We start from the raw sequence: 26,675 nt of genomic DNA, 5'->3' as shown, positions 1-26,675 counted from the left end.
AGATAATATCTATACATTAGAAGTATTTAACACAACTTTATTTTTAACACAGTAGGTTCGCTATTTGAAGTAATGGATCGCCAATACGGATCGTAATTATTTCCAAATATCCCTGTCCATGATATAATCATTAACTTTATAATACATCATTGGGCAGTGGTTCTTTTTTTTTTTCAAATCACCTACCCTTGAAATTTTAGGTAGGTAAAATGTCATTTGCCTCTTAAAAAGTACAGTGCGATTCTAAGTCACGTTTACACCCACAATATCTGGAATCTTGTGCGTTATCCCTCACGAAACACAGTTTTATCCCTATATAATTACCAGAGCTCGGAAAGGGTGACTAGTTTTAAGAGTTTGCATAACATTGACATACCCTGTCATTTAATGGTAGTTGTCGCATGATCTTTTTATGTCTATCTATAAGTGTTGCAATGTATTTTCATTTTAGTTTAGTCATAGTTGTGTTTTGTTTTAATTTTTATTTTCAGGGTGTATCCATATGAATATCTACACATGACAGCAATGACTTAAGAATAACTAATTCTTTTCGAGCTCTGGTAATTAATTACCTTCAATTTCTGTTCCGAGCCAATGCTCTGGGTTCTATTAACCAGGATATCTTAATCTCACCAGACATGTTTTAACCAGTTCTGTTAACTTGGCAGAGAATGCGGTGGCCGCGACGACCAAGCCGAAGCGGCGCGCGTACCTGTTGAAGAGGAAGGCGCTGACCACTGGCTTCTTCGACCAGAGCCGCGCCAAAGATGCCGACAAGGACAAAGGTAGGCTGCTAAAATAACCAGCTGATGACAAAGACCCAATAAGAATACACCACCGTGAGACTGACTCATATTAAATATAATGACCCGGATAACTCACGTCTTAAATCGAGTTTACCTCGACATGTTTCGGGCTAATCCGTAGCCCTTCGTCTTCGGAGCAACGCGACTCAGCGGCTGCTGCAGTGCGCGTGTTGCACCTGCTTCCAAATAAATAAAAAAAAACCGCATTTAAATCGGTCCACCCGTTTAAGAGCTACGGTGCCACAGACAGACACACAGACACACATAGCGGTCAAACTTATAACACCCCTCTTTTTGCGTCGGGGGTTAATGAATGTTGGAGACGTAGCCCCTGCTACGCATTGTGTAGCTTCCTGCTACGGCAAGTCCTACGCCGTAGCGTATCGCAGACGAACTTCACTAACTGCCATTTATGGAATCCTACTAATATTATAAAATAAATGTGAAAGTTTGTGAGTGAGTGAGTGAGTTTGTGAGTAGAGTTTGTGAGTGAGTGCGTATGTTTTTACTTCTTTACGCTGAAGCGGCCGGACGGATTTGGATGAAATTTGGCAAAAAGTCAGTTTATAACCTGGATTAAAACATAGGAGATAACAACCGCTGGGCTTAGAGTTATGAAATTTGGTATGTAGGTAGCTGGACGTCTGGAATAACACATAGGCCATCTACTTTCTATCCCGATATTCCCACGAGATAGGGATAAAAATCTTGAAATTTTAACTGCCGGGCTTAGAAGCCTTGAAATTTTGGACAGTTGTTCTTAACACAACCTCAATGAAGATCACGATATAAATTTTGGGAATTCCCAGGGGAATTTTGTAAAATCCCGGAATTTCAATTGCAACTACCAGATCGAATAGTTTAAGCGTGCGAAGCCGCGGGTAAACGCTAGCTATCTATATATTTTTATCTTTATTCGTAATTACTTGTATTGCACAAAGGTCTCAATAACGTATGGACGTTTTACTACGCGAGTCTGTAGTAAGGAATGCGCACGAGTGACTAATGCAATGCGCAGCGCTGCCAATCGCACAACTATGTGGCTATTTTGCTATTGCAGAAAAAACATACAGTCATAAGTCGCGGGAGAGCGGCCGGGTTACTGTTCGGTATGATTTCTCATCATGTACAAAATAAAAAGCAAAATTAAATTTTTGAAAAAACCAGCGACAGTTATAAAAGTGAATCTTAATATAAAAAGTTAAATATTTGTTACGAAATACCCGACTATACGAACTTCGAGTTTTTTCGAAGTAGCCCAGCTGTCGCTAGTCTCTGGACAACGACCGAAATCCGAGTAGATATTGTTGCCCAAACTACATTTGCATACCAAATTTCAAGTAGATGCCATTAACCGTTGGAGAGTTCCGTCCTGCTGTGACGATCCTGGCCGGACTACCGGGATGTCACTACCAGATTATTGTATTGTCACATAATTTACATAAGTATGACAAATTTCAAGTCAATCCGACTACTGGAAGTTGGTCGAATTTAACTTTCAAGATTTGACTACAGACAGACAAGACAGACAACGGGACAGGTGAAACTAAATAAAAAAGCTTGTAAAAAGAGAATACTTTATTATATATCTACAATATGTTCTCAGTCATTTCTCCGTAATACTTTGGCCGTAGGTAAAGGCTTTGTAGATAGGTTAGGAATACTTACCCCAATCAACACGGTCCATCTATGTCTAGAGGTAGAGACACGTTGTATAATTATATTGTATAATGCTCGTAGTTGCCTTAGTGCATCACACTACAGCAACGTCTCTATTTTTTTCTCTTTTCTCCTATTTATGTTTTTACTGTGTTTTTGTTGTCAATAAATGTTGTGAGTTTGAGTTTGATTTCCCGTGTGAACTTTACTAAGGCGCAAGCTAGGTCACCTACACAATATAAAAGCGCAGCCGAAGGCTTATTATAACATTTTTACATAAACGTATTCTCCCGCGCCCAGACGCCCGCTCCGTAACGGCCATTTTGAAATAATACAGATTCTGTGTTTCGCCGCGCTCTGCATAAATCACTTTGATGTATTCATCACCACGAAAACTAAATTAACTGTCTTACGTTAGTTTAGTTTTATCACAGTTCAAACCAAACGTATCATTCAAAATTACGTACTGCAATTGATTTTCACACGTGAAAATAAGATTTACACCGCCAACGTAGATTTATTGTGCTTTACAAAAACAACCGGTCTAAACGGTGCTTGTTTAGATTCTCTCAGTACTGACATTTGGATGTATGGTTATGTTTCTTTTGCAGTAAATAAGAGAGACGCGGTGAAAGCGGGTTTTATCGGTTGTTGAGATCCAATGCAAAGGCAAATGCACTTAGTCAAATGTTATACGAATGTGACAATTTCACTTTTGCGATCATACCTATATCGCAGGGGTCTTTAAAGTTTTTGACTTAGGCCACACTGCACTTAATGTAAATTCGTGCGGGCCAAGACTTTGGCTGGTCATGGGGGTAATACATTAGTTAAGTAGACTTAGTCTTCAGGGGGTACCTAGATATGAGTAACGCATAAGGCACTTGGTGTTGATTATGTTCATGAGTGGCTATCTATGATTATGACCAATTACCGTCAGTGGCGGGTCTTATAAAACTCTCTCGCTTTCTTTCCGCGGGCCGGATTAGAGGGGCTCGCGGGCCGGACTTGGCCCGCGGGCCGTAGTTTGGCGACACCTGCTATATAGTTACGTCATTACTAGCTAAAGTTATTTCATTTAATCATCATCATCATCATCCGCCGGAAGACATCCACTGCTGAACAAAGAATGCCACGATGAACGACTACTCACCACTTGCATCCACCGGTTGCTTGCTACTCTTAACGATATCGTCGGCCCACCTATTGGGAGGCCTGCCAACCACAGATATAGATTACACTAGATTACGCAAATGCATCTACTTCGCGTGTCCGAATCCCGACCAAACGTCGGGGTTGGCCCCATACAAAGACTGACCGCTAACTGACTAATCATGACTAGTGACTGACTCGAGCCCTACGGCGCGGGCGGGCGGCGTATTTGAATCGATTTTGCTCGGACATCGGGGAATTCACAACGTTAATTCGATCTTGAGACGTCACAGTGGAAAAAATGTTTCAAACAAAAAAAAAGACCAGCCATATACATGAAACTTTTAATATTCAGAGCGTTAATAGTATTATCTATTATTGTTAAAACATAATTTTTAATTGTTAGTTTCAGTTTCACGGAGCATTGAGCGTTACTGTACCTAATGTCATATAAAAGTTTTTAACAATAAAAAAATTACTAACCATTGAATGTCAAATTTATAGAACCTTATCTATTCTTTGGTATACTTAGTTGCCGGCTACCTTATGACCTTATATTTATCCCAATCCCTTTGCTCAATGCTCACGAAATTTGCCGATAACTGTACACTTAAAGTAGTTTGCTAATGTATTTAGTTCGGAACTCAAAATATAAGATCGGTTTCCTTCTTAGGGTTTCGTGCCCAAAGGGTGCCAATGCAACCCTTTTACCGAGACTCCGCTGTCTGTCTATCTGTCTGTCTGTCCGTCCGTCTGTTACAGGGCTCTATCTACTGAGTCGTAGTAGTTAGAAAGACATTTGAAATTTTCACAGATTATGTATTACTGCAGCCGCTATAACAACAAATACTAAAAACAGAATAAAATAAATATTTAAGGGGGCTCCCACACAACAAACGTGATTGTTTTGCTGTTTTTTCTTGATATCATTAACGGCAACAGGTAGACGCTTGAAATATTCACAGAATTTTAAGTTATAATCAGTTAAAAAATAAATAATTAAATTAAAATAAAATAAATATTTAAGCAGGGCTCCCATACAACAAACTTGTTTTTTTTTTGCCGTTTTTCAAAAAACGTTTTTTTGCTAATGTCTAATGTTTGTATAGATAATGGTACGGAACGACTCGCACTTGTTCACTTTTTCCTTCCTCGTTTGAATCTTCAGGAAAACAAAGAAAACCGACCAGTCCCGAGCGATATTAACATTCTGGCTGTACTATACAGTCGAACAAACCGATTCAAGATACAGTATGTCCGTGACAACATTACATTAGTACCTAGCATAAAGGTACATGGTATACCTAGTTTGTTCGACTGTACGTTTTTTCAGTTCCCAATATTTCGCTCCTGGCCAGAAGCGCGCGGCGTCTTTGAAAGAAAAAAACCCTAATTTCAAGCCGGCATTTATAAAAGTCTGCCGCATTCCGCCGCGCTGCCAAGCTGGCTCGATCACAATATTTACGCGATCGCGCACATTATCAACACACTAAAGTATTATCAAACGAGACGATTATCGATCGATGTTAGATCCAAGAATCGACCCCTTTGATGATCGCCATTTTATGTATTATAAATGATATTTATAATTGCGCTGAGTGATGCTAAACGCGAGTGTTTGTGCGTACGAAGTGTTTATTGCATGTTTTTTCTGCCGTAGAAATTATAAGCAACGTGGATATGATAAATATTTTTATTTTTTTAGTGTTTTTGTATCTGCGAGCGGCTTTGTAGGTATAACTGTTATTCTCGGACCTTTATTTGCACGTTTGAACATAAGTAGTTCTAAATATTCGACAAAGAAAAAAGACTAAATCTTACTTTGACTACTTTACACTTATTAGTTAGTTAGTTCTATATTGTATCCACATCTACACATGTGTAACCATTGGTCTAACTTTTCTTGTTCAACATCCCTTAGAACGCCTAGTTGTGATGTCTTTGGTCGATCCCCATGTCTCTTTCCCCCTGAACCCACCCTTGCATTCTTGGTTTCTGTATTGTTATGATTGATTTTTTGGAGTCTTTTTGTATTTTTTATTTCAACTCCAAATTTGTTACTTTTACTGTTTTTATGTTTTTATTTGTTTTTTTTTTCTGAGGACCTGGGTTCGATTCCCAGCGCTGGTCTCTTTTTCTGGTTTTTCTGTGCATCCATGTCTCAGTTTGTATTTTCGGTTCTGTATTTTTAATTATCTGTGCTTTCAAATCTGCGAGCCGCTTAATCCACCGCCTATTTTTTTGTTCTGTTATTAGTCATATAAATTTATGAAGTTTGTCTAAAATAACGTACTTTACGGCATCATCGAAGCCCACTCTCTTGGACTCCACTCGGCAGTTATCTCGCCAATCAGCCCGCGTTGCCAATCGCTGCATCTGCCTGTACACTCACTACCCGGAATACTATTTATTCCTTTAAACCGAAGTAACTAAAAGTATACTGCTAAAGGTAAGCTTACTTAGGACCCTAAAAGAGCAGTGTTGTCAATAGTCATACTTATTCTGTAGTGTTGTGAGTGTGGAGCAAGCCTGTTTAATGTTTTGATATTTCAATTCAAACAGGACTCTATTGGGCAAATTTGTGCTCTACAGAAAACCAGCATTGCTGCATCCACTGTGTAGCAATACATTATGAGTGTAGATTATTTTTTATCTGTATGATGTTGGTGGTTTGTCACCTCAATCTACAAGTACAGGAATTTTATAAATTATATCAGATGTGAATTATTGTTTTGCCACGGCTTTCATGGATTTGCAGGTGGTAGTTTTGCAAGGTCCGTAAATAAAAACCATCTTGCTCGCTAATCTGCGTGAAGCAGCAGTGCTTGCACTGTTGTGTTCGGCGTGGAGAGTAAGACAGAAATTACTGGCACTTGAGGTATCCATCTTAGGCCATCGCTTGCAATCCCCGTGTTGCAGGTGTCTATGGGCGGTGGTGATCTCTTATCATCAGGAGACCCACTTGCTCGTTTGCCATCCAGTTGAATAAAAAAAAAATTAGGATGTAAATTGGATGAAAATGCAACAAGCAACAAGAAACTTGTATAGGCACATAATTAATTTAAAATGCTTAAAAATATTATAAAATACAATTATAGACTAGTTAAAACTTAATATAAACTAAACTAAAACTACAAAGTTAACATATCGTTGAGATTTTCTGCCACTGGCATAGACCCTAGGACACTGGCCGCATTGCCTCTCTGAACTGCTACTTATTCCTAGTCTTTGAGAGAGGTAAGTACCAGCCATGGGGTGGCCTGAGGCCTAAAGAAACAAACTGGCAGCAAATCTTTCACAAATCTTTGCGGATTTTTGCATTTGCATGGTCAGAAATAAAAACTTGTTTATAAATGTAGAGAAAAAAAGCTTTATTACTCCTTTGATTATCCTAAATAGAAAACAACACTGCGATATTAAAATATTTCACAGTACAACATAACCTGGAAATTCTTCGAGACCTCGCTAACGGTAGACGCCCAATCCAAATATCACGTCGCAATTCCAGCGGCATGACGACTGTCCCTGTTTACCCCGCTGTCTCATATTAGCTCTGTCTCTGTTTACCCCGCTGTCTATTGAAGTCCAAGGCGTGGGAATGCCTGACGTCTGTCTGTTGTGTTGCTAGGTGTCTGCTAACTGGGAGTTTTAACCGCTAATATTTACGATGGCTTCATCATCATCATCCCAGCCTATATAGGTACGTCCCACTGCTGGGCACAGGCCTCCTCTCAGAACAAGAGGGCTTGGGCCATAGTTCCTACGCGGGCCCAGTGCGGATTGGGAACTTCACACGCACCATTGAATTGCTTCGCAGGTTTGTGCAGGTTTCCTCACGATGTTTTCCTTCACCGCAAAGCTCGTGGTAAATTTCAAATGTAATTCCGCACATGAATTTGGAAAAACTCAGAGGTGCGAGCCGGGGTTTGAACCCACGACCCTCTGTTTGAGAGGCGATAGGTCAAACCACTAGGCCACCACGGCTTTTTTACGATGGCTTGGTGATTTGAAATTCGCACTGGATTCGCGTGGGAATTATAATAGCCAAGTCTCATCCTGGAAGAAGGCTTGTGGGTTGCGACCTCAAGTGATGGTACAGTCAAGTTCTTAAGCTTCTGAGTAAAAATATATCAAAAATATACTGCTGATCGCTGGATATCTGGACATACCCACGGCACCGGGTTTAAATTTCTAAATTTTGACCTTTGTTTATGTGTCGTTAATGACGACCATGAATGGTCTATTCTCAAATTTTTGGGAATTCCCACCCTACTAATCCCGAATAGATGACAAGAAACCTTATTTAAATACTCGTAAGTCCATATTTTTGCATCCGACTTCATAAACAGGTAGACTCTTGTTCCAACGTTATAAGGCCGTGATTACATATTTTTGAGTGGATCCAATAGACACATTTTTGCACTTGATTGTACAACGAGCCAGATCATGAATGGGTTTCCCAAAGCATTTTGGACTACAGAACTCTTTGCCAAAATGCTTATACCTCAGACTCCCATAGCCAAATTAGGTAGGAACTTTAAAAAACCTATCTCTGCTTTATTTCCTACTGATACAAAACACTTACCAATTTAAAAACATTGCGGTTGGTTAAATTTACGTCGATGTACAAACCAATTGATTTCGACCCTAGGAGGTCGATGTCAAACACATTGGGAATTCCTGCTGTAAAAGAATCTTGGCCTTGACCAATCCTCAAGCCTCTAAACTGACTTTTAATCACTTTTTCTACATAAAATATGAATTTGAAAGAGTGTAGGCGCCGACGGCGCGCGTTATAAATAGGACCGCCCGACCACTGTCCGTTGGCGGCCGATATATTGTTGCCGCATAAACAACGTTTTTGATGAGGATTTCAATGCCATCGGGGGCCCGTGAGTACTGGTTTAGTACCATTAGAAGTATCATAGTGTTTTGGACCGTTAAGTTACCAGAGACCAGTGAGCCACAACCCAAGTTCTCTTAATCTGGGAGGACGTCTGTGCCCAGCAGTGGGACTTCTGTAGGTCAAAGACAATTAAGATCAATCTCTTTCCAGAAAAAAACCTTTGAACGTCTAATTTGTTTATTGAATAGCCCAAATGACTTGCTTACACTATGGAATTGATATTCCATTCATTATACTTATCGTCGAAAAGGATTTCCCTTTCAAGGTTTCCATTACTTCTATAAGGGTATTACGATGATTGCCTACTTTGTCAAATGTGACAAAGCTTTAATCCCTCCCGCCGACTCTGCTAGACGTCCAGTGTCGTCAAAAATAAGTTTGTAAAATTGACTTATGTATATGATTCATTAGTAAAGGGATAAACATATTATTATTAGCGTCGAAACCTCTTCATAAGGTTTCCCGTTCAAAAGGCTACTCTTTCTTAAAAGCGCTGTATATAAAATCTATACGAACTAATTTTGATAAGCAACGGCATTGGTTAGCAAAGCCTTGCAAAAACCTCTCAAAAAGCATCGAAGGGGATACATACATAAAATACTTACCTATAGGTGTATTGTTAATATTTAATTTAATAAATTTTTATTCCTATTTGTCTGTTTTCGCCACCTACTTTAGCTTGTTTGTATTTGCTGCCAAAAAGCAAATCTCCACAGAAATGGAAAGCATGTTTTTCTTAACACTGTAATTATACACTGTAATTGTACTACACTGTTATTAACTAACCTACTACTAATTAGACTGTTTCATTCCTCCCTACCTACCTATTACAATTGTATTCTCAAATCGGAATCTAAAACGAAATGTACAAACTCTTCGCAATACTAAATACAGGAAAGCCGAGATACCCCGACCTTGTCCTTACGGCGAATTTATGTCGTCAACAAGCATGTTTGGATAACCTAAAAACATTATTTTTAGTAGAACCTTGAGCTGCAACAATGTTTTATTGCTGCAAATAGGTTCCGATCGGTACAGAAACATAATATTTATAGTTATCGGAGAAACATCGACGGCCGTAGACTCGCCACCTGCCGGCTGCGTTTACAATATGCTCGATAAAATTATGGAATCACCTCGGCGAGTTTGGGAGTTGCCTAGCGAGCCAAAAGCCCTGTTTAAATTTGAAAGAAAAGTGCAAGTTACATTTAGATACTTAGGGCCTGTTTCACCACTTGTCGGGTAACTTTAAGAGTCAGATAAAAGTAATGCCGTCTTTGTTTATTCGGACAAAACAAACAGAGACGGCATCACTGATATCCGTTACTTAAAGTTAGTCGATAAGTGGTGAAACAGGCAATTAGAGTCTTTTTGCCGAAAGTTAATAAATACCAGAGGTTCTCAACACGTTGAACGCCATGGTGGACACCATGTGGGCGACAGTAAAATAGTACCGAGAGTCGGCGTAGCAACTTATTGTTTTTTAACAACTCAGGGTCGCGTGAACTGAACAGAACAGTAGTCTGTCGATCACATGGTGACCCACAAGTCCTGCTGGGATACTACGAAACTCGAAACTCGAAGTTCGTAACGTACCGTCCCTCTCGCTCTCGTATTAAATAGTATAAGTGTCAGAGGGACCCCGCACGACACGAACTTCGAGTTTCGAGTTTCGTAGTAGCCCTCACGATCACATTCATTATCTCTTTCTATCTTTACCCTACATCGTGTGATGGAACGAAGTGATAAAAATGATTGTAATTCGGAGTGCGTTAGACGGACAAGGCTTCTGTTCCCAAACAGCCGCACAGCAACTGTAGTTCTTTAATTTTTGTGCATGCACGTTAGCTTAAGTCGAATTCTTTGACAAATATTGCGTTATATTATTAATACAGTAGTGTAGTAACCTGGGACCTGCCTTGTTGATGTTACACTTCAATACTTCAGCGTTTACGTATTTTTGCTGTTTGTTTTGAAACGGCGCCAATTTTCCTTATTTCTCGGTGAAAGTAACGTGTTTCCTTCAATATTTGGGTCAGGAATTTGCGAACTTGTTATTAACAGGTAGTTTTTTACAATATTAACGCAAGGACGGATACACTGTGTGTAAAAGGGTGTATAATGTTCGCGGTATAGACTATATTTTTTATTTCCTGTATTTTTAATCACAGAGATTAAAATGGGGACTTAATTTTGCGTCATTCGTAGAAGAAGGATGTAAGTCATTACTTAGGTACGTCCTTCTTTTAAATACATTATGGTGCGACTATGTTTTTGTTTCTGGCATAAGAAATACACTCTAGTGTCCTATACGACTTCTAGCAATCATTTCTTCATTAGTTAGCAGGATATTTAGTAGAAAATTGACTGTTAATTTTTTTTCTACACTTAGACAAGTTTGTAACATAATTAAAAAAAATACTCTGCTGCGATTATTTTCATAGACGCGCGAAAATTCCATGAACAGATTTTGCAACTAGTAAGTATTTCAAGAGAACCTTTTTCAGATTTTTTACGTTTTTCGTTTTGACTAAGTATGAGCGAAGATGACAATAAGGAGCGTACCTATTCTTGTGAATGAAAATAATGAAATAATGAAGGTAGAGCCAACCACTGGAACGAGAAGACGCTCAAACACAAATAAAACCGCCATTAAAATTGTGTCATGCTTGTAGTTCATAATCTTACAACATCATAAGATCATAACGCATTACTCTACTTTGATATAAATTTATTATACCTACATCTTTCGCGAGACTGCTAATATCGCTGCCATTTCCAAATGGATGAAAGATATTTCTATCTAGATTATATTAAAAAGTAAACGACAGGACCGATTATTAATACAATATAAAAGCTTCGCCCACTTGTTGGACTCACTATTGATATATCGAGTTTGTATGCGAATTTAGTTCTTGTAACGTAGAGATATTACAACAGCAGATAGTTTGTTTGGTATACTCGTAAAACCGCTGTTCTCATTTACTTGTTCATCGCATTGTTCTCAAATATATGTTTTTTTTTATTTCCGTACGTGGTATATTTATTTTGTCTTTAAGATAATTATGTATGTAAGAAAAAATATAAGTGATTTTCCCACTAACGTCAATAAACTATAGCCGGGTCCAGACGAGTGTAACGTGTAATGTAACATTACGTGTAATTTAGCGTCAACAGTGTGGACGGCACACGAACTCAAAGCGAACGAACACTGCGAGCGCCTTTGTGTTCGCGCGAAAAACCGACAGCCGATGGATCAACACCGAGCGCCGCGCGAGCGTTACATGTAATGCTCGTAGTGACGTCCACACGTAGAATTCGTGTTACATTACACGATAGATTACATTACACGTTACACTCGTCTGGACCCGGCTTAAAGGCTACCCACTAGAAGCACAGGAAAGCTTAACCTTTCTGTTTCTTTAGCTGTCTGAACTAGATAAACCTGAGCGTGAAAGTGTTCCAACGGACATAAGTTGTATCAAAAAGCAAAATATTTTCTCCGATACATTATTGCGAAAAACCCGCTCTTTTCAATTAGTTGGAGCAGCTGATAGCAGCGCCGGCGCCGGCTTGATTAATACAAACACAAACAATAGATCAGGCCGAGAGAAACTAATGACATCATTTAACCTCGTTAAATTGTTTATTTTTGTGGAGTATTATTTATGCGCTGGGCTTTCTCCGTGGCGTTTGTTGACAGTTTGTGGAAAATGCGCGCTCTGTTTTTTATTATATGATTTGTAGGTTATTGTAAGCTTGTATTGAGTATGTACGCACGCATTAGGCTTCATTTTATCATGTAAATGAGCAGCAAAAAACAGGATTTTGGAAATTTAACCCATTATCATCAGCAAAAAGTCGTCCAGTATAGAACCATTGGCCACCTAGATTGCCACAAAGTTCAACTTGCCACTTGCCTCCACGAGCTGCCCGCAAGTTCACTGGTTCTTTTGGCTAGTGGTCGCCACTCGCCACCCGTCCAAGAAACTCTCTCCCGCAGTGGTTATAGTATAGTCGTATATTTTTCGAGTGATCGATGTGGCCTGTCAAAATTGCCATTTGAACTTACAAATTCTCAGAGTTATCTCGGTAGTATGTGACGTGACGGATAAAAGAACAATACAACAGCTCTATTATAGATGCATTTATTAATAAGCTAGATTATTATATAAATTTATCTTTTAATCAAACACGATAACGTTCCGTCCACATTGTCCGAGGCCTGACTCACAGCTCCGAATAGTCCAGATCGCTAACGTTTGGACATCGCTGTCATATAACAGCAGTTTTATTATACCGGGTGACATCAATCGGGATAGGGATGGGAAAAGTGGTTTAATATAGGTATCGATAACCTGGGTAAAACAGCGGTAAAAAAATGTTGTTTTGTCTTTGAGACAAAAATGACGTGTTTTACATAAATTTAAAGAACTCATTGAAAAAAAAACAAATGTTACGCAGGAGCCGGAAACCTCAGATTTTTTGTATATTGTCACCTAAGTTTAGACGTGTCACTAATCTGCAATACCCTAATTATAATATCTATCCCCAAGATATTAGTCATCATACATAAGTATTAATCAAAACTGTCTCTAAGTATGAATCATCAGATTAATGTAAATAAATCTAAAATGTGTATCTTAAATTATAGTTTGATCATCAAAATAATAGATCTGTCACCTAATAAATAGATCAGTTCCTTAATGCAATGCTTCTACCTATTCTACAAAGGCAGGTCTGGTTAGGTACGACGTCGAGCGAAACGAGAGGAGTATTTAGGAAGAACTGCGACCCTCAGCGGCTTGCGGCCAAAACCGAAAATTTTCTGCTTTACCCGTCTATCTCTAATTATTTATATGAGAAAAATAGTTAGGAGACCCAATCTTTATCCTTTCGTACTAATACGAAGCGTAAGGCCAAAGAAAGGGACAACCGTCGCTGACTGCCACGTAATTTGATAATTCATTATTTTACAGCGATTAAAAAATATTTTTTCGGTAAATATTTTTATGTTGTAAACCCAATATAATTATTTGATGATTGATATTTTCTCAAGATAATTCTAAAATAATATTTAGGTAAGCGTTTTAATATTATTTGGTGATTCAATTTAGGTGACCATCCATTTCAGTCGTTCCCTCATAACTGAGGATTTTGAATTTAGGTGACAGATCTACTACGAGTATTTTAGGAACAAATATTATTTGTTAGGTCACTGAAAATGTATTTATTAGGTAATTTCCTTTTTTAATAGTTAAAAATATTTTACTTATATAAATAGGTACACTATAAGTAAAATATTTTTAAATTAATACCATAAATTAAATGCATAATCAAGAGATCAAAAAGTTTTCTTAAGTTTAACAGTAACAAAAAGTTAAGTCTCTCTATTCGAGAAAGGACGTTGGTACTTATTATAAGATCAATTATACTTAGACGTATTTTTTTTCATAGATGTGAAAATCGTGCCCATTTTACGTATAGGGGACTTCAAATTTTTTATTTGACTTCAAATTATTTACCTTTCGTACTTTTTTGTCGACTTTATTATGTACACTCATGCCAAAATCAAACTATCTCTGAGCTAAGACAGGGACAGACAAATGAACATAAAAGATCATATTTAAGTTTTTCACATTTGGCCTCGGGGACCCTAATAAATATGGCTTTAAACACTCAAACAGCAAAATATTCATATTGACCTCAGATAAAAATTAAATTAAACTATCGATTTTGTCATCGATACATGCGAATATCGATATTTGCAGCGAAGACAAATCAAGATGACGCAGTATAGTCGCACAAACACCTTTATTATAATGTATATCTATCTGCAGTCTATTGTTAAGCTGCTGTGCTGCTAATAGCGGGTCCGGAATAGACGGCCTTTCGCGAGGGGTGGATATATTTAGGTAATGCCCTGTCGTCTGGGCGGTTAGAACTAGAGGTTGCGTTTCGATATGTCACAATATAAATAATGCACATTATGCCCCTGTAATAGTATCTGTTGTGTCTTATAAGGAGGTCAGAAAGACAGGAGAAAATAGAGACAAATTCAGCGCCAACATCGACAGTGTAACTCTTGAATTACGAGAAGAAAATGCTGTTTCGGCAAGTCAAAGAATCTAGTCCATGTTCATCCCTACTAATATGTATTATAAGGGCGAAACTTTGTCTATCCGATTGTTCCCTCTTTAAGCTTAAGCTTAAGGTATTCCCAGAAATCAACCCCTAACCGGCTAAAAACGGGGGTCGAATTAAAAGAGAGGTAATAGGTCTTTTTTTTTTGCCTACTCCTGATTGAAACATACCCTGGAAACATAATAATAGCAGCTGAAACATTAGTAGAACTACCCATTTCTCAACGTTTGTAACATACTATAGTCCGTCATTGTGCTGGTAGCTTGCATTGTTGTGCGCCTGCGCGATATTTTGTAAATATTATAGCAAGGCGTGAGAGAGTCGACACACGCTGTAAACACCGGCCAGTGATGTAAGGAATATTCGTATAGTGCTGGCCTAAAGAAATAATAATAAGAAGAATATCTATACCGTTTTGTGTTGTATCGCAAAAATTGAAAATTACAATGATATGATTGGGTTTTGGAGTCTTTTTGTATTTTTTATTTCAACTCAAAATTTTGTTACTTTTACGGTCATCCCGTAAAATCCATATCGAAAATACAAACTGAAACATAGATGCACAGAAAACCAGAAAAAGAGACCAGCGCTGGGAATCGAACCCAGGTCCTCAGCATTCCGTGCTGCGTGCTATACCCCTACACTACCACTGGACAGGAGTACAGACACAAATTCTCCTATGCACCACATATCTCAGCTTGTTTGTTTCTTATTTAGGCACTTGAGCAGCGACACTAGCGACATCTATGTTTTAGCCCTCATTGAGAAACTTTCAACACTCCATCGGAACTAACCGCTCACCCGGACAACCCACCCGGTCTCTTTTTCTGGTTTATCTGTGCATCTATGTTTCAGTACACGATATGTAATTAGTAATAACAATTATATTTAATGTGTATGAAAAAAAATTTAACAGTGATCACATTTTTAAAAAGTTGCAGAACAAAAGTAGCTCAGCTATGCGATTAGAATTGAACCTTGGATTTAAAGCTGCATGGTCAGAGACTCCCTGTAAAGATCCCTCATTGGATTCCACCTTAAATTATATCATTTACCTACTGCTGTGGGGTCAGGTCCTTTTCTTAGTTAGGTTAAATAGAGAGATCTCTCTCCAGCCAGGTATTATGCCTGGGATGGGAACCAAAGTCTATTGGAAGAGCCGTCAGAAGTTGTATTTATGCGTCCGGGTTGAAAAACTTCGATAGCACGTGATGGTTTGGAGTTGAATGGTGAACCAATTTCATCACTAGATGGCGCTAAAAGTCAAAAAAGTCAAGTAAAAGTAAAAAAGAGCTGGATTTCCTAACATTTGTACGCCATTGTAGAAATCTAACCGAAACTGTCTAGCCAAACAAAAAACCAAGAGTGTGTCTTATGCAAAATCATTAATCGTAAAATAGAAATCGTTTAGCATTATGTCGCGAATTTAAGTTTCCCCAGCTAATTTGTAATGCTTGGAAGCATTCCAGAGGAATAACTCATAATTTTGTCCAAGGTCGAAAAATTGCAACGTTGACAATGAAGCAAATTCTGTCAAATAAACTTAGAATATTTACATAGTATAAAAAAGTCGTAGATGCACCTTTGACGCAGGAATACTTATATTAAGTAGTTGTGTTTGAAACAGTTAGGTACGTAAAACTCCCATCTAGATCCTTCTGAGCAATACTTAAAATGCTGTAGGGAAATAATAGCAGATTGTTGCACCAAGCAAAAAGTTATTTATTATTGTACCGAGTGCTAATTTGGAGCCCGAGCGTTAGCGAGGGTTTTAAAAAGCACGAGGGCAATATAAATTACTTAATGCGAGGTGCATAATCTGCTTTTCTTTCAACTATTACAGGAAAAATAGACGAAAAAAACCTCATGCTTAACAATTCATAGGAAAGAAATGTCACTAGCACTCGATGATTCTTTTTTTGTTAGTTTACATTCGCATTCTCAAAAAATGACCACGGAAAATTCGCAAGGCTCCCGCCAATTTTTTTTTTTTAATTTTTTACTTTTTTTGGCAGAGTTAGTAGCCAGTAGCAGATATTTTTATCCGCGATCTGTCAAATTTCGGATGGGCGCCAGAGGCCGTATTGCCTAACGTTTCTGATGCTCGCGATCGCAATCAAATGACAGATTTCGCATACAAAAACTGTCATTTGATTGCGATCGCGTTCGTCAGAAACGTTAGGCAATACGGCCTCAGGTTGGCCAAACAAACACACAAAGTTTTGTTTAAATTATACGGCTACTTACTGTTTTTGGTAGGATTGGTAACAACAATTTTTGCAATCGTCAATCAGATCAAATTTCATAAGACCGTCAGAGAAATACATGAGCAACCATAAAATAGTTTTTTTTACACATCGCAGGTCTTATTTTATTACTACTGCGCAGAAACAGAGATCGAGCGCATCTGGATGTGACATGATGACTTGTTACTTCTTTGGTGGTGCAATTTAAAAAAAAACTTAAACAATGCAATAAAGGATTTTCATACATTTTTTCTGCTCTAGAGCAGAAAAGTCCCGCTTTGTGCTGGGTATTTAGTGCGGTTATGATGAAATTAAAGTATAGTTGGAAGAAAAATATCAAGTCGTGGATGGGTTTGGGTGAAAAGGCGGGAAAGTCTACATTATACTACTAATCTAACTGTACCTCATTTAGTCAAAAGCTTTTTGATGATACTTGCGTTAAGAATACTATTGTTTATCTCGCAGAATCTTCCACCGGCAGTGTGTTCGGCGTCCCGCTCTCGCAGTGCGTAGAGACAGAGAGAGCGCTACGGCGGCAGCAGCACGGCGGTTCTCGTGCTTCGCTTGCTTCGCTCGGCACGCTCGAGAAGGGAGACGATGTGAGTAATTACATTTGATTTAAGTCTATTCAAAGTCACATTGAAGCTGTTACTGAACAAGTGAGCGATTATTTGTAGTTTTAAACAATAATAAATTAACTTTTTTAACCGAACAATGACATCCATTAGACTGTAGCAAAATTGTCCTCTAATGAACAGAGCAATGTTTTTATAAAAAAACCATACCGGTGGCCTTATAGGTACCTAGGTATGACAGTAATATTCTTATGGAGTAAACTGCGTCTGGCGTGGAAATGAAATTAAACAATCGTATGGGAAAACAATTTCTTGGACATAAATGGCACAACTATGCAGGTGGGTTTAATAATGCCAACAATGCTACCTGACAACATTACAAATAATAAGTTTATGACGACGCAGACGAATTTACAATGTTGTTACTCGTGACCATCACAGGGCATCCAAAAATAGAAGAAAAAAACTATCAATAGCCTATTTAGATGAATTAAATGATTCCGACCATCAATTGGTCTATGCACGTTTGATATCTATTTTCTGCTGCTAGCTATAGAAACCAGTTAAAGTTGAGCTGTCACACGCCATCGCTTGTCCCCGCGGCTTGTGTGTTATGTTCGAGGTAGGGAGGTGCAGCGGGTCAGAGTTGGTTGGTCGTATAAATCTGAGCGCGGTTTGGCATTAGTTGTTTGAGAGCGCAGAAATAGTTTGTGGGTCGGCCGCCAAGACACGTAACTGGTGACGCGGGCGCACCTGGAGCCGTCTACCATGCAGCTTGCAACATGCACGCTTCATGCAGAGGGTGACCAGAACACTGACATTCTTTGGTGAGCATTTCACCTTTCAAAATGCAGGCAGGTAGAATACATTATGCTGAACTTAATTATCATAGAGTCCCTAAATACTTATCACAAATAATTTGTATGGAATTTTCCTTTTCCACGCGGGATTAAATGCTCTCCAGCTTTGAAGAACAGATTTCGATGTTGTAAGTCCTTGACGAGATATGACCGTAAAACCGCAAAAATACCTCTTTTGGGGTCACATTTATACCCCCCATCACTTATGCACAACTCCTTGGGGGAGGAAAACCTAGGAGAGTAATTTTGGGAAACAAATCTTTTGTAGCAATTACTTCCGATTTCCGAATTTTCTATTTTCGGTTTACACATACCGTAGAATTTTGGTAAAAAATAAGAACATTTTCCATACAAAATTGAATTGATTGAAATTGATTTGAATTGGGTACAGTATAGTGCAAAAACATGTATCTATTAAAACGACACTAAAATATGTTACCACCCGTCGTTACCAAGGTCGGACGGAATAAAAGTCTGTGGTATATATTTTTGAAAGGTTAGATTAGTCTATATTTATGCACTCGACGGTACCATTGCTCTACCTGCTTGCATATATTTATTTGAATCAGAGTCAAAAATCAAGGAGGGCTAAAAGACGGGCGAAATATCGCTAGATGGCGTTAGTATCGTGAGGTTTTTTTGTCGTCACGTCTTGCTTGCAATGAGGGCTATCGTGATTTGTCTTTCTAGATGGCGCCACTGTTGCGTGAGGTTTCTAAGTGTGGCTTTCAAAGTCTGTTATTACAGGCGTGAAAGTTTAGATTAAAATCATATTTATACCTTAAAACCGTAGTATAAAAAAAACGAGCAACCACAGTGTATCGTAGTCCCGTTTTGTACGGAAAAAAAGGGAGGACAAAAGTTTCCGAAAGTCAAAACTGTCTCAAAACACAGACATTCATTGCTCTGTAACGCATAATTGCCATAATTAATTTCAGGTAATGCAAAATATTCACAAAATTATTCTAATTATAAATAAACCCGCGTAGCTCACTCAAAAACTATGAGATTTGACATTTCAGAGACCTCACGCTTCACTAGCGCCTCTAGCGGCGAATTCATACGTGATAGCCTTTATTGGCTAATAACTAAATGAGCCAATTGCAAGTAAGACGGTAACGTCAAAAAATCTCATGGCACTTGGCAATTTTTTTGAGCAATGCACTGGTGTTTCCTGATAATCTAACTAACAGATTAAATAGTTTTTTTTTACCTATGAAACTACCCATTTATAAATAAATAAATAAAAATCATAGAATTCATTGAAAGTCTATCCTGCGCCTAACCGACGCATCTGTTTAGCCTATAGCTAAAGAATGCTGCAGTTAACGCTTCTATTACACGCTGTAAGTGGAGCCTATAAATAATAACGACACACTAAATTCTATTACCGCAACACCGCAACTACTACTCTAGGTCTCAGAAACTTGGACATTCTCCACTGTCACACGTTATATTTATTATATGTGCGTGTTACGTTTATTGCATAAAACGAAATAAAACGCACAGCGGGTCTAAATTGGATGGATACAGCAAAATCCAGAGAAGAATGGCTTACCTTGGAGGAGGCCTTTACCTGCAGAGGGGTTCTTGCAGAATAATTTGCATGAATAAAATTAATCTTGTTTAAATATTGTCTTGTTAAAAAAAACAATAAAACATACTAACACTAAATTTAAAATTAATTAAGTATTTTTTATTTTAATTTGCAACTAACACCACTTATTTGTAAACTTAGATTCTGGAAGAAATAAAGGCTTTTTTATTTTATTTTATTTATTAGATCTATGAACCCACTACGAAACTCCTTGTGTGTTCGACCGTTGCAATACGACTCTTGTACAGGTTTTTAAAGTGGGGAAGAGGTTTAGCCAGTGCACAATACAATACTATATAATAGTAGATTGTTGCACCAAGCAGAAAGTTAAGTAAGTAAGAAATTAAAAAAACAAAATGGCGGGAACCTTGTGAATTTTCCGTGGACATTTTTTGAGAGTGCGAATGTAAACTTACAAATCAACGAGTGCTAGTGACATTTCTTTCCTATTAATTGCTTAGCATGAGTTTTTTTTTCGTCTACTGTTCCTGTAATAGTTGCGAGAAAAGCAGATTAGCACCTCGCTGACGCTCGGGCTCCAAATCGGCACTCGGTGCAGTAATAAATAACTTTCTGCTTGGTGCAACAATCTACTATTATTGCACACCACAAATTACTCACTTACTTTATCAGGGCGCAGAGACCCAAAGTGGGTATTGGCCTCCAACACCAGGTTACACCACGCTTTGCGATCTTGAGCCAGCTCTTGCCAGCCTTCGACCTTGCACAAATTAGTACAAAAAAAATTGTACGGACAGAAAATTCAGGGCAGACAATAGGCGGTCTTGTGCACCCCGGGCAACAACAGTTAACTTCTTTAGGTACTTAAGACTATTACGCCCTTAGACGTAACACGCATAAAAGGCCTTTGGGTTTTAATTAAATCAAAATAATTTATTTGAACAATTACAGTACATAATAATTATAGTTATTAGTTCGCACTTTTACTTAATCTAGGCTAGGTTACATTTTATACTTATACCTAGAAACTAAAGAAATAGCTCGTCATTATGAGCTATGCGCCGTATGGAAGCAGTATTCTTAAAATGCCGACTGACTGACAGAGTTATATACTTTCTTATTTCAATTAAGTTAATAGTTTTTCCCGCGACTTCGTCTGTGAAGTATTTGTTTATCATTATCTCATCATCATTCATCATTATAGCCGGAAGAATATTCGTTTATCGTTATCATGGCATTATCATCAGACGGAAGACACCCACTGTTGAACGTCTTCCCTTTAAAACGCCATAATGAACGACAGCTTGCCACCTGCATTCATCGGTTGTCCGCAACTCTAGCGATGTCATCAGTCCAGATAGTGGAAGGCCTGCCAACGCTTCGTCTTCCAGTTCGTGGTCGCCACTCGACGTCTTTTCTCCCCCAACGGTTATCGGTTCTTCGAACGATGTGCTTATTGCCACTTCAACTTGCATAATTAGGTACACTATGTTCTTCGAGCTATGTCGGTGACTTTAGTTAAAGATAAAAGATACAAATAAATCGCTAAATTTCCGTATTCCGGATTCTATCGCGCAAAAGAACCCGCTGTATCGTGGAAATTATTTTCCTCGGTTTCCTGGAATCTTCCGTCCAATTGAACAAATAAACACACAAACGGACTAATAAACTAATATTCATAGAAAAGAAGTATAAAACGAGATTCATTATGCTCAAGCAGGGTCATTGACCGATCGTCTTTACTGGATTTATAGCGAAGTTCACAATAACATAAACCATCGAGTGCCAGGATGACATAACCGCCACAGGATAGCGGCCAGACGCGTCGGTAGACGGGCGCTTACGTCGACGATGACAGGCCTGCCAATCATCAATCAAGTACTAAGGCTGCATAAACTGGATAGGGTTGAAGCATTGCTATCTTCAACTATTTGCTAAGCGTCAAAGTGTGTTGGTACGGGTACAGATAAGTGGGTAAGACAGTTGCGCGGCGCCATACTGCGCGGTATTGCATCCGAGGACTACTTAATCCTAACTCTGTTAGGTACCTTCGTACTAGCTTCGTATTTTTTCAGAAATGGCACTACCATCTGCGTCTAAAAATATACCGTGTCTTGTCATTGGTAAATTTTGCGCTTCTGTTTTCTCTGCTTCAGTCAGCCCAGCTTATAATGTCCCACTGCTGGGCACATGCCTCCACTCACAATGAGAGGGCTGGAACCGTCGTTCCCACGCGGGCCCAGTGCAGATTGGGAACTGCGCACATACCCTTGAATTGCTTCGCAGGTTTGTGCAGGTTTCCTCACGATGTTTTCCTTCACCGTAAAGCTCGTGGTAAATTCCAAATGTGATTTCGCCCATGAATTTCGAAAAACAGAGCTGCGAGCCGGGGTTTGAACCCACGATCCTCTGCTTGAGAAGCGATAGGTCGAACCACTAGGTCACCACGGCTCATCTGCTCCAGCGAAAGCACACAAATGATGAAATACTAAATGAGCTCTTGTTGCTGATCGTGAAAATTTTAGGATTTTTTTTTACTTTAATACCATAGTATGGTGGCAGCCCTATGAACACCAATAAATCGCGTAATGACAGGTCAGTGTTTGTTGACGAGATCTAGTCTAGACGAGCGCGGCTGAGTGCAGTTTCAAGATTTAGAGGCAATTTACTATGCAGCTATCTCTAAAGTTCTATCGTTCAATATTATAGCAAAAGACGTGTCTCGAAGGTAGGTTTTCTGAATAACTGTAACTCAATAGGGAAAACAAAAAAGCGACGTCCCTGTGTAGTTAAAGAAACTGGATCTCATTGTCTGTACTTACTTAAACCATTATTAGATCACTTTCTGCAGCGGCCACGGAAAGGGAGGGCACACTTAATCCATCCACCTCGGAACAAACTCAAAGAATTAAACAAGATGTGCTCGTGCGTAAGAAAATTCGACTGTAGGAAACCGTGAACTGTTATCCCCTTCATGGAGTACCTTCTTTAGTGGTCAATTAGTTACTCTGTAAGAGGGCTAACTATATAGAAGCCAGCCTAATTAATTAATAAACTAATAAAAAATTGTACGGGTCTTTAATCCACAGAGATCTATTGTCTTCAAAGAGAACTGGGGTCGATGATGTCCACAGGGGCCTGCGCTGTAGGCCTTAAAGGTATTATACGGATCTGTCCTTAAACAATCTACTTGTCCTTAAGCAGTCAATTATCTTATTTAGGGTTCGTTCGTTCTAGTCGATCTAAAAAAACTGAACAAGGTTCAAAATGACTAATCAAAGCAATCATAGTTTATGGAAGCCGGTATGGCATCATCATCATCATCATGTCAGCCGAAAGACGTCCACTGCTGGACATAGGCCTCCCCCAAGGCTCTCCACTCAGACCGGTCTTGTGCTTTTCGCATCCACCGCGATCCCGCGATCTTAACCACGTCGTCGCTCCATCTTGTTGGAGGCCTACCGACAGCTCGGTATGGCATACGTGATCCTATACGTTCTCGTTTTTAAATATTATAACATAACACTCATTCATCACTCATTAGACCAAGCTTAGGTTTACATATAACGAATTTTCGTCTTCAAAATTCAACTATACTTACGTAAATTGACAGTAAAGTTACTTAGGTAATTTAATTACGAATGTGTATGTTTGAACCCGGGCACGCATATCCAAGTTTTTGGGAGTTTATGTGCAAAATACATCTAATTAAATCAAATTAAATTACGTATCGGGTTTCACATTTCTAAAAACTCCGACACCAGCCCTCTGTACCACAAAAGTTACAACTGCTACAATTCGACAAAATTGTAACATTTGACCTACTATGAGAAACTTAACAATTTTGTCGATTTGTACTTAGCAGTTGTATTTTTTGTGGTACAGAAGCCAAAGCGGCGGCCTTACCCATTGCGAGGCTCCGGGCGGCAGGTCTTTGCGAGGCCCTTTATCCTTCGTGCAAAGTATACGATGCGAAAATATAGTTAAAAAAGTCTATATTTTTTTTTATTTGCTTGGGTCGAGGTCCCTGCAAGAGCGAGGCCCCGGGCGATTGCCCTGTTCGCCACCCGCTAAGGCCGCCGCTGCCAGCTGCCCGCTGCCCCGGGCCAGGTGCGAGCTAGAGTTTAAACTCTTGATCTTCCACTTAAAATGCCATTGTTACCTCTACAGTTAGGTTAGTTACAATAACCTCTTTAGTGGGAAACAAGAAATTCAACTTTTTATAACCATTTAATTGCAAAAGTATTATTTTGTGAATTCTTAATTGTACAAAAATATAGAATGAAACACAATCGACAACCGTTTAGTTACATGTACCTACAGTCACTTGCTATAGTATCTGACACAGCAAAGCGTGCATAAACTATCTCATACAACTCTATCTTCTATTCTAGAGAGATTCTAGGGCCAATCCTACGATGTGTCAGATATTTTTGCACGCTCCGCTGTGGTAGATATTAATGCAAGAGATTGTGTAAAGCCGAATTTATCCCTTTAAATATCTACCCTTGAACCTTTGAGCAGGGCCCCTCTTCCGCACTGGGCACGTGCCCAGGGCCCCGCGATGCATTGCGGCCCCCTGTCCTTACTCCATTACCAAACGATAACCGATAGCTACTCCACTCTCGCCTGAAAATCAGGCTTACCTACCAAATGCAGCAAATTGTGCCCAGGGCCTCTAATAGGTGAAAGACGGTCCTGCCTTTGAGTGGATGAGAGGAGCATAGTTAGGGACTAACAAAGAGTGAGTTTAAAAGTCACAAATAGTTTTATCCTACCAATGTCTACCGTCACTAGCTCCCTACGGCACGTCACGCTGACGTCACGCAGCTCCGGTTACCTGCGCGACCTTCCATCGCTCGCTTTCATTAAGGCTACGATAAAATTATCGTATGACGCGACACACACATACGCTCATCCCGATATCTATTCATCCAGAAATAACCCCCCACTATCCACGTTTCAAATCCAACTAACTCTCACAACCTCGCATCTCAACAAACATGTAGCTCCAAACACAACCTTAACTCCAAACCGTAGTGGTGCTAATATAGTACATGTTTTGGGTAAATATGAGGTTGAGATAGCTATATCAGCTCATTCCCGATTCGCCCGTGAACCCGCAACTCCCGTTTCTCGATGCTACAGATTTATTGACGATAAAGTTTTTTTCTATCTTGTTTACCTACAAATCAGCTGAAGTGTTCATTTGCTCTGACATCTGTAGTTTTATTAATATCTTTCGCAATTTTTTATGATCGCGGTCTAGTCTGGATTGAGTCGTCGGCTTGTACGTTAGGCTGAATCATTATGATTCTAAGCGCTCTAGGTTTTGCTTTTAGACTAGACTTCTTCTTCAGAGATGTTTCTATTACACTTGTACTGATAACTTCTACTCATGCGAAATACGGTAGATAACGCTCCTCTTCGTCTACGCTCGCTAAAGTACAGCGAATTTAAAAATTGCATGTCATATTGTAACAAAAACGTGTAAATACGATTTTCCTTTAAATATATTACCAAACCAAATACCATGACATAGTCAAAATACCACAAACGGGACTTATCACGCTATTATGACACAAGTAATATTTACCTCGACGTTTCGGCAACGTTACAGTTGCCGTGGTCACGAGTAGACTCAACTGACGTTTCGGCAACTGTAACGTTGCCGAAACGTCGAGGTAAATATTACTTGTGTAATAATAGCGTGATAAGTCCCGTTTGTGGTATTTTGACTATGAGTGAGAATCACGAAAGTTTAAAACGTCAAATACCATGTTTTTATGAAAACAAATGTTTATGTTTACTGCTAGCTACGTTGAATTTCCAATCTTGTCTCCATTTGACCAGATGCCATATTGTTCACTAATCGATATTAAGATTACTTAATATACCGCCACAAACTAAAAACTGTTTTTTTTACCTTTACAATCTTTATGGCTCACGTGGCCTATGGGAACTCCCAAAAAATTTACCATATTTTTCATTTACCTATGTTGAATGAAGAACACCAAGTTTCTCAACTGAGATTTCAGGATTTTATGCATAACTGCCTGATTCCTTGGAATACTAATATTATAAATGCGAAAGTGTGTGTGATTGTGTGTTTGTATGTTTGTCAGTCTTTCACGTCGAAACGGAGCGACTGATCGACGAGATTTCTGGCAAGAGATCATTTATGGGCCAGAAAGTGACATAAGCTACTTTTTATTCCGGAAAAATGCACAGTTCCCGAGAGAACAGCGCGCGATAACCGAATTCCACGCGGGCGAAGCGGCGGGCAAAAGCTAGTATTAAAGACAAAGCGTGGGCAGGCTTCCCACACACAAGGTGGCCTGATTACCTGTTGAAGGTCACAGGAGTCCTTTGGATGCGTGTGAATTAGGGCTGGTCAATGTGGTGTTCTTCAGATAAGGCCTAAGTAGCTACCTACTGAATTTCTTTCAGCTCAAAATTATGATGATGATAATGTAGACTTTATCTTTTTTTTTTCAGAGTGAATCCTGCGACTCGGGAGAGTGGGGCTGGTCGGGGCTAGAAGAGGCGGGGGGCGGTGGGCCTAAGGTTCCGGCGCTGGTGTCGGCTTGTCTGGCGCATCTTCGGCGGCATGGTCTTCGCACCCTCGGCCTCTTCAGAGTGTCAGCTTCGAAGAAGAGAGTTAGACAGGTGAGGAACAGATACAGAAGAGTGGTAAAAGTAAACGGATCCAAAAAATGAATGCCATTGATAACAAGCACTCCGTATTTTTGAGTAATCTGTGTTTTGC

General features: G+C 39.2%; 1 protein-coding gene across 4 annotated transcripts in view; it reads left to right on the top strand.

Moving 5' to 3' along the window:
* LOC141435472 (uncharacterized) overlaps positions 1–26,675 on the top strand; it is a 59,142-nt gene that overhangs the window by 24,019 nt on the left and 8,448 nt on the right. For all 4 annotated transcript variants that reach the window (XM_074098158.1, XM_074098157.1, XM_074098156.1 and 1 more), the window contains exons 3-5: positions 669–785; positions 17,379–17,512; positions 26,405–26,575. In XM_074098158.1, coding sequence (XP_073954259.1) covers positions 669–785; positions 17,379–17,512; positions 26,405–26,575 — 422 coding nt within the window. The remainder of the gene's footprint in view (positions 1–668; positions 786–17,378; positions 17,513–26,404; positions 26,576–26,675) is intronic.

Source organism: Choristoneura fumiferana, chromosome 15 (genome assembly GCF_025370935.1).
Source record: "Choristoneura fumiferana chromosome 15, NRCan_CFum_1, whole genome shotgun sequence".
Classification (NCBI taxonomy): domain Eukaryota; kingdom Metazoa; phylum Arthropoda; class Insecta; order Lepidoptera; family Tortricidae; genus Choristoneura; species Choristoneura fumiferana.
The sequence above is the reverse complement of the archived record's forward strand: the minus strand, read 5'-3'. Positions and strand labels throughout refer to the sequence as shown.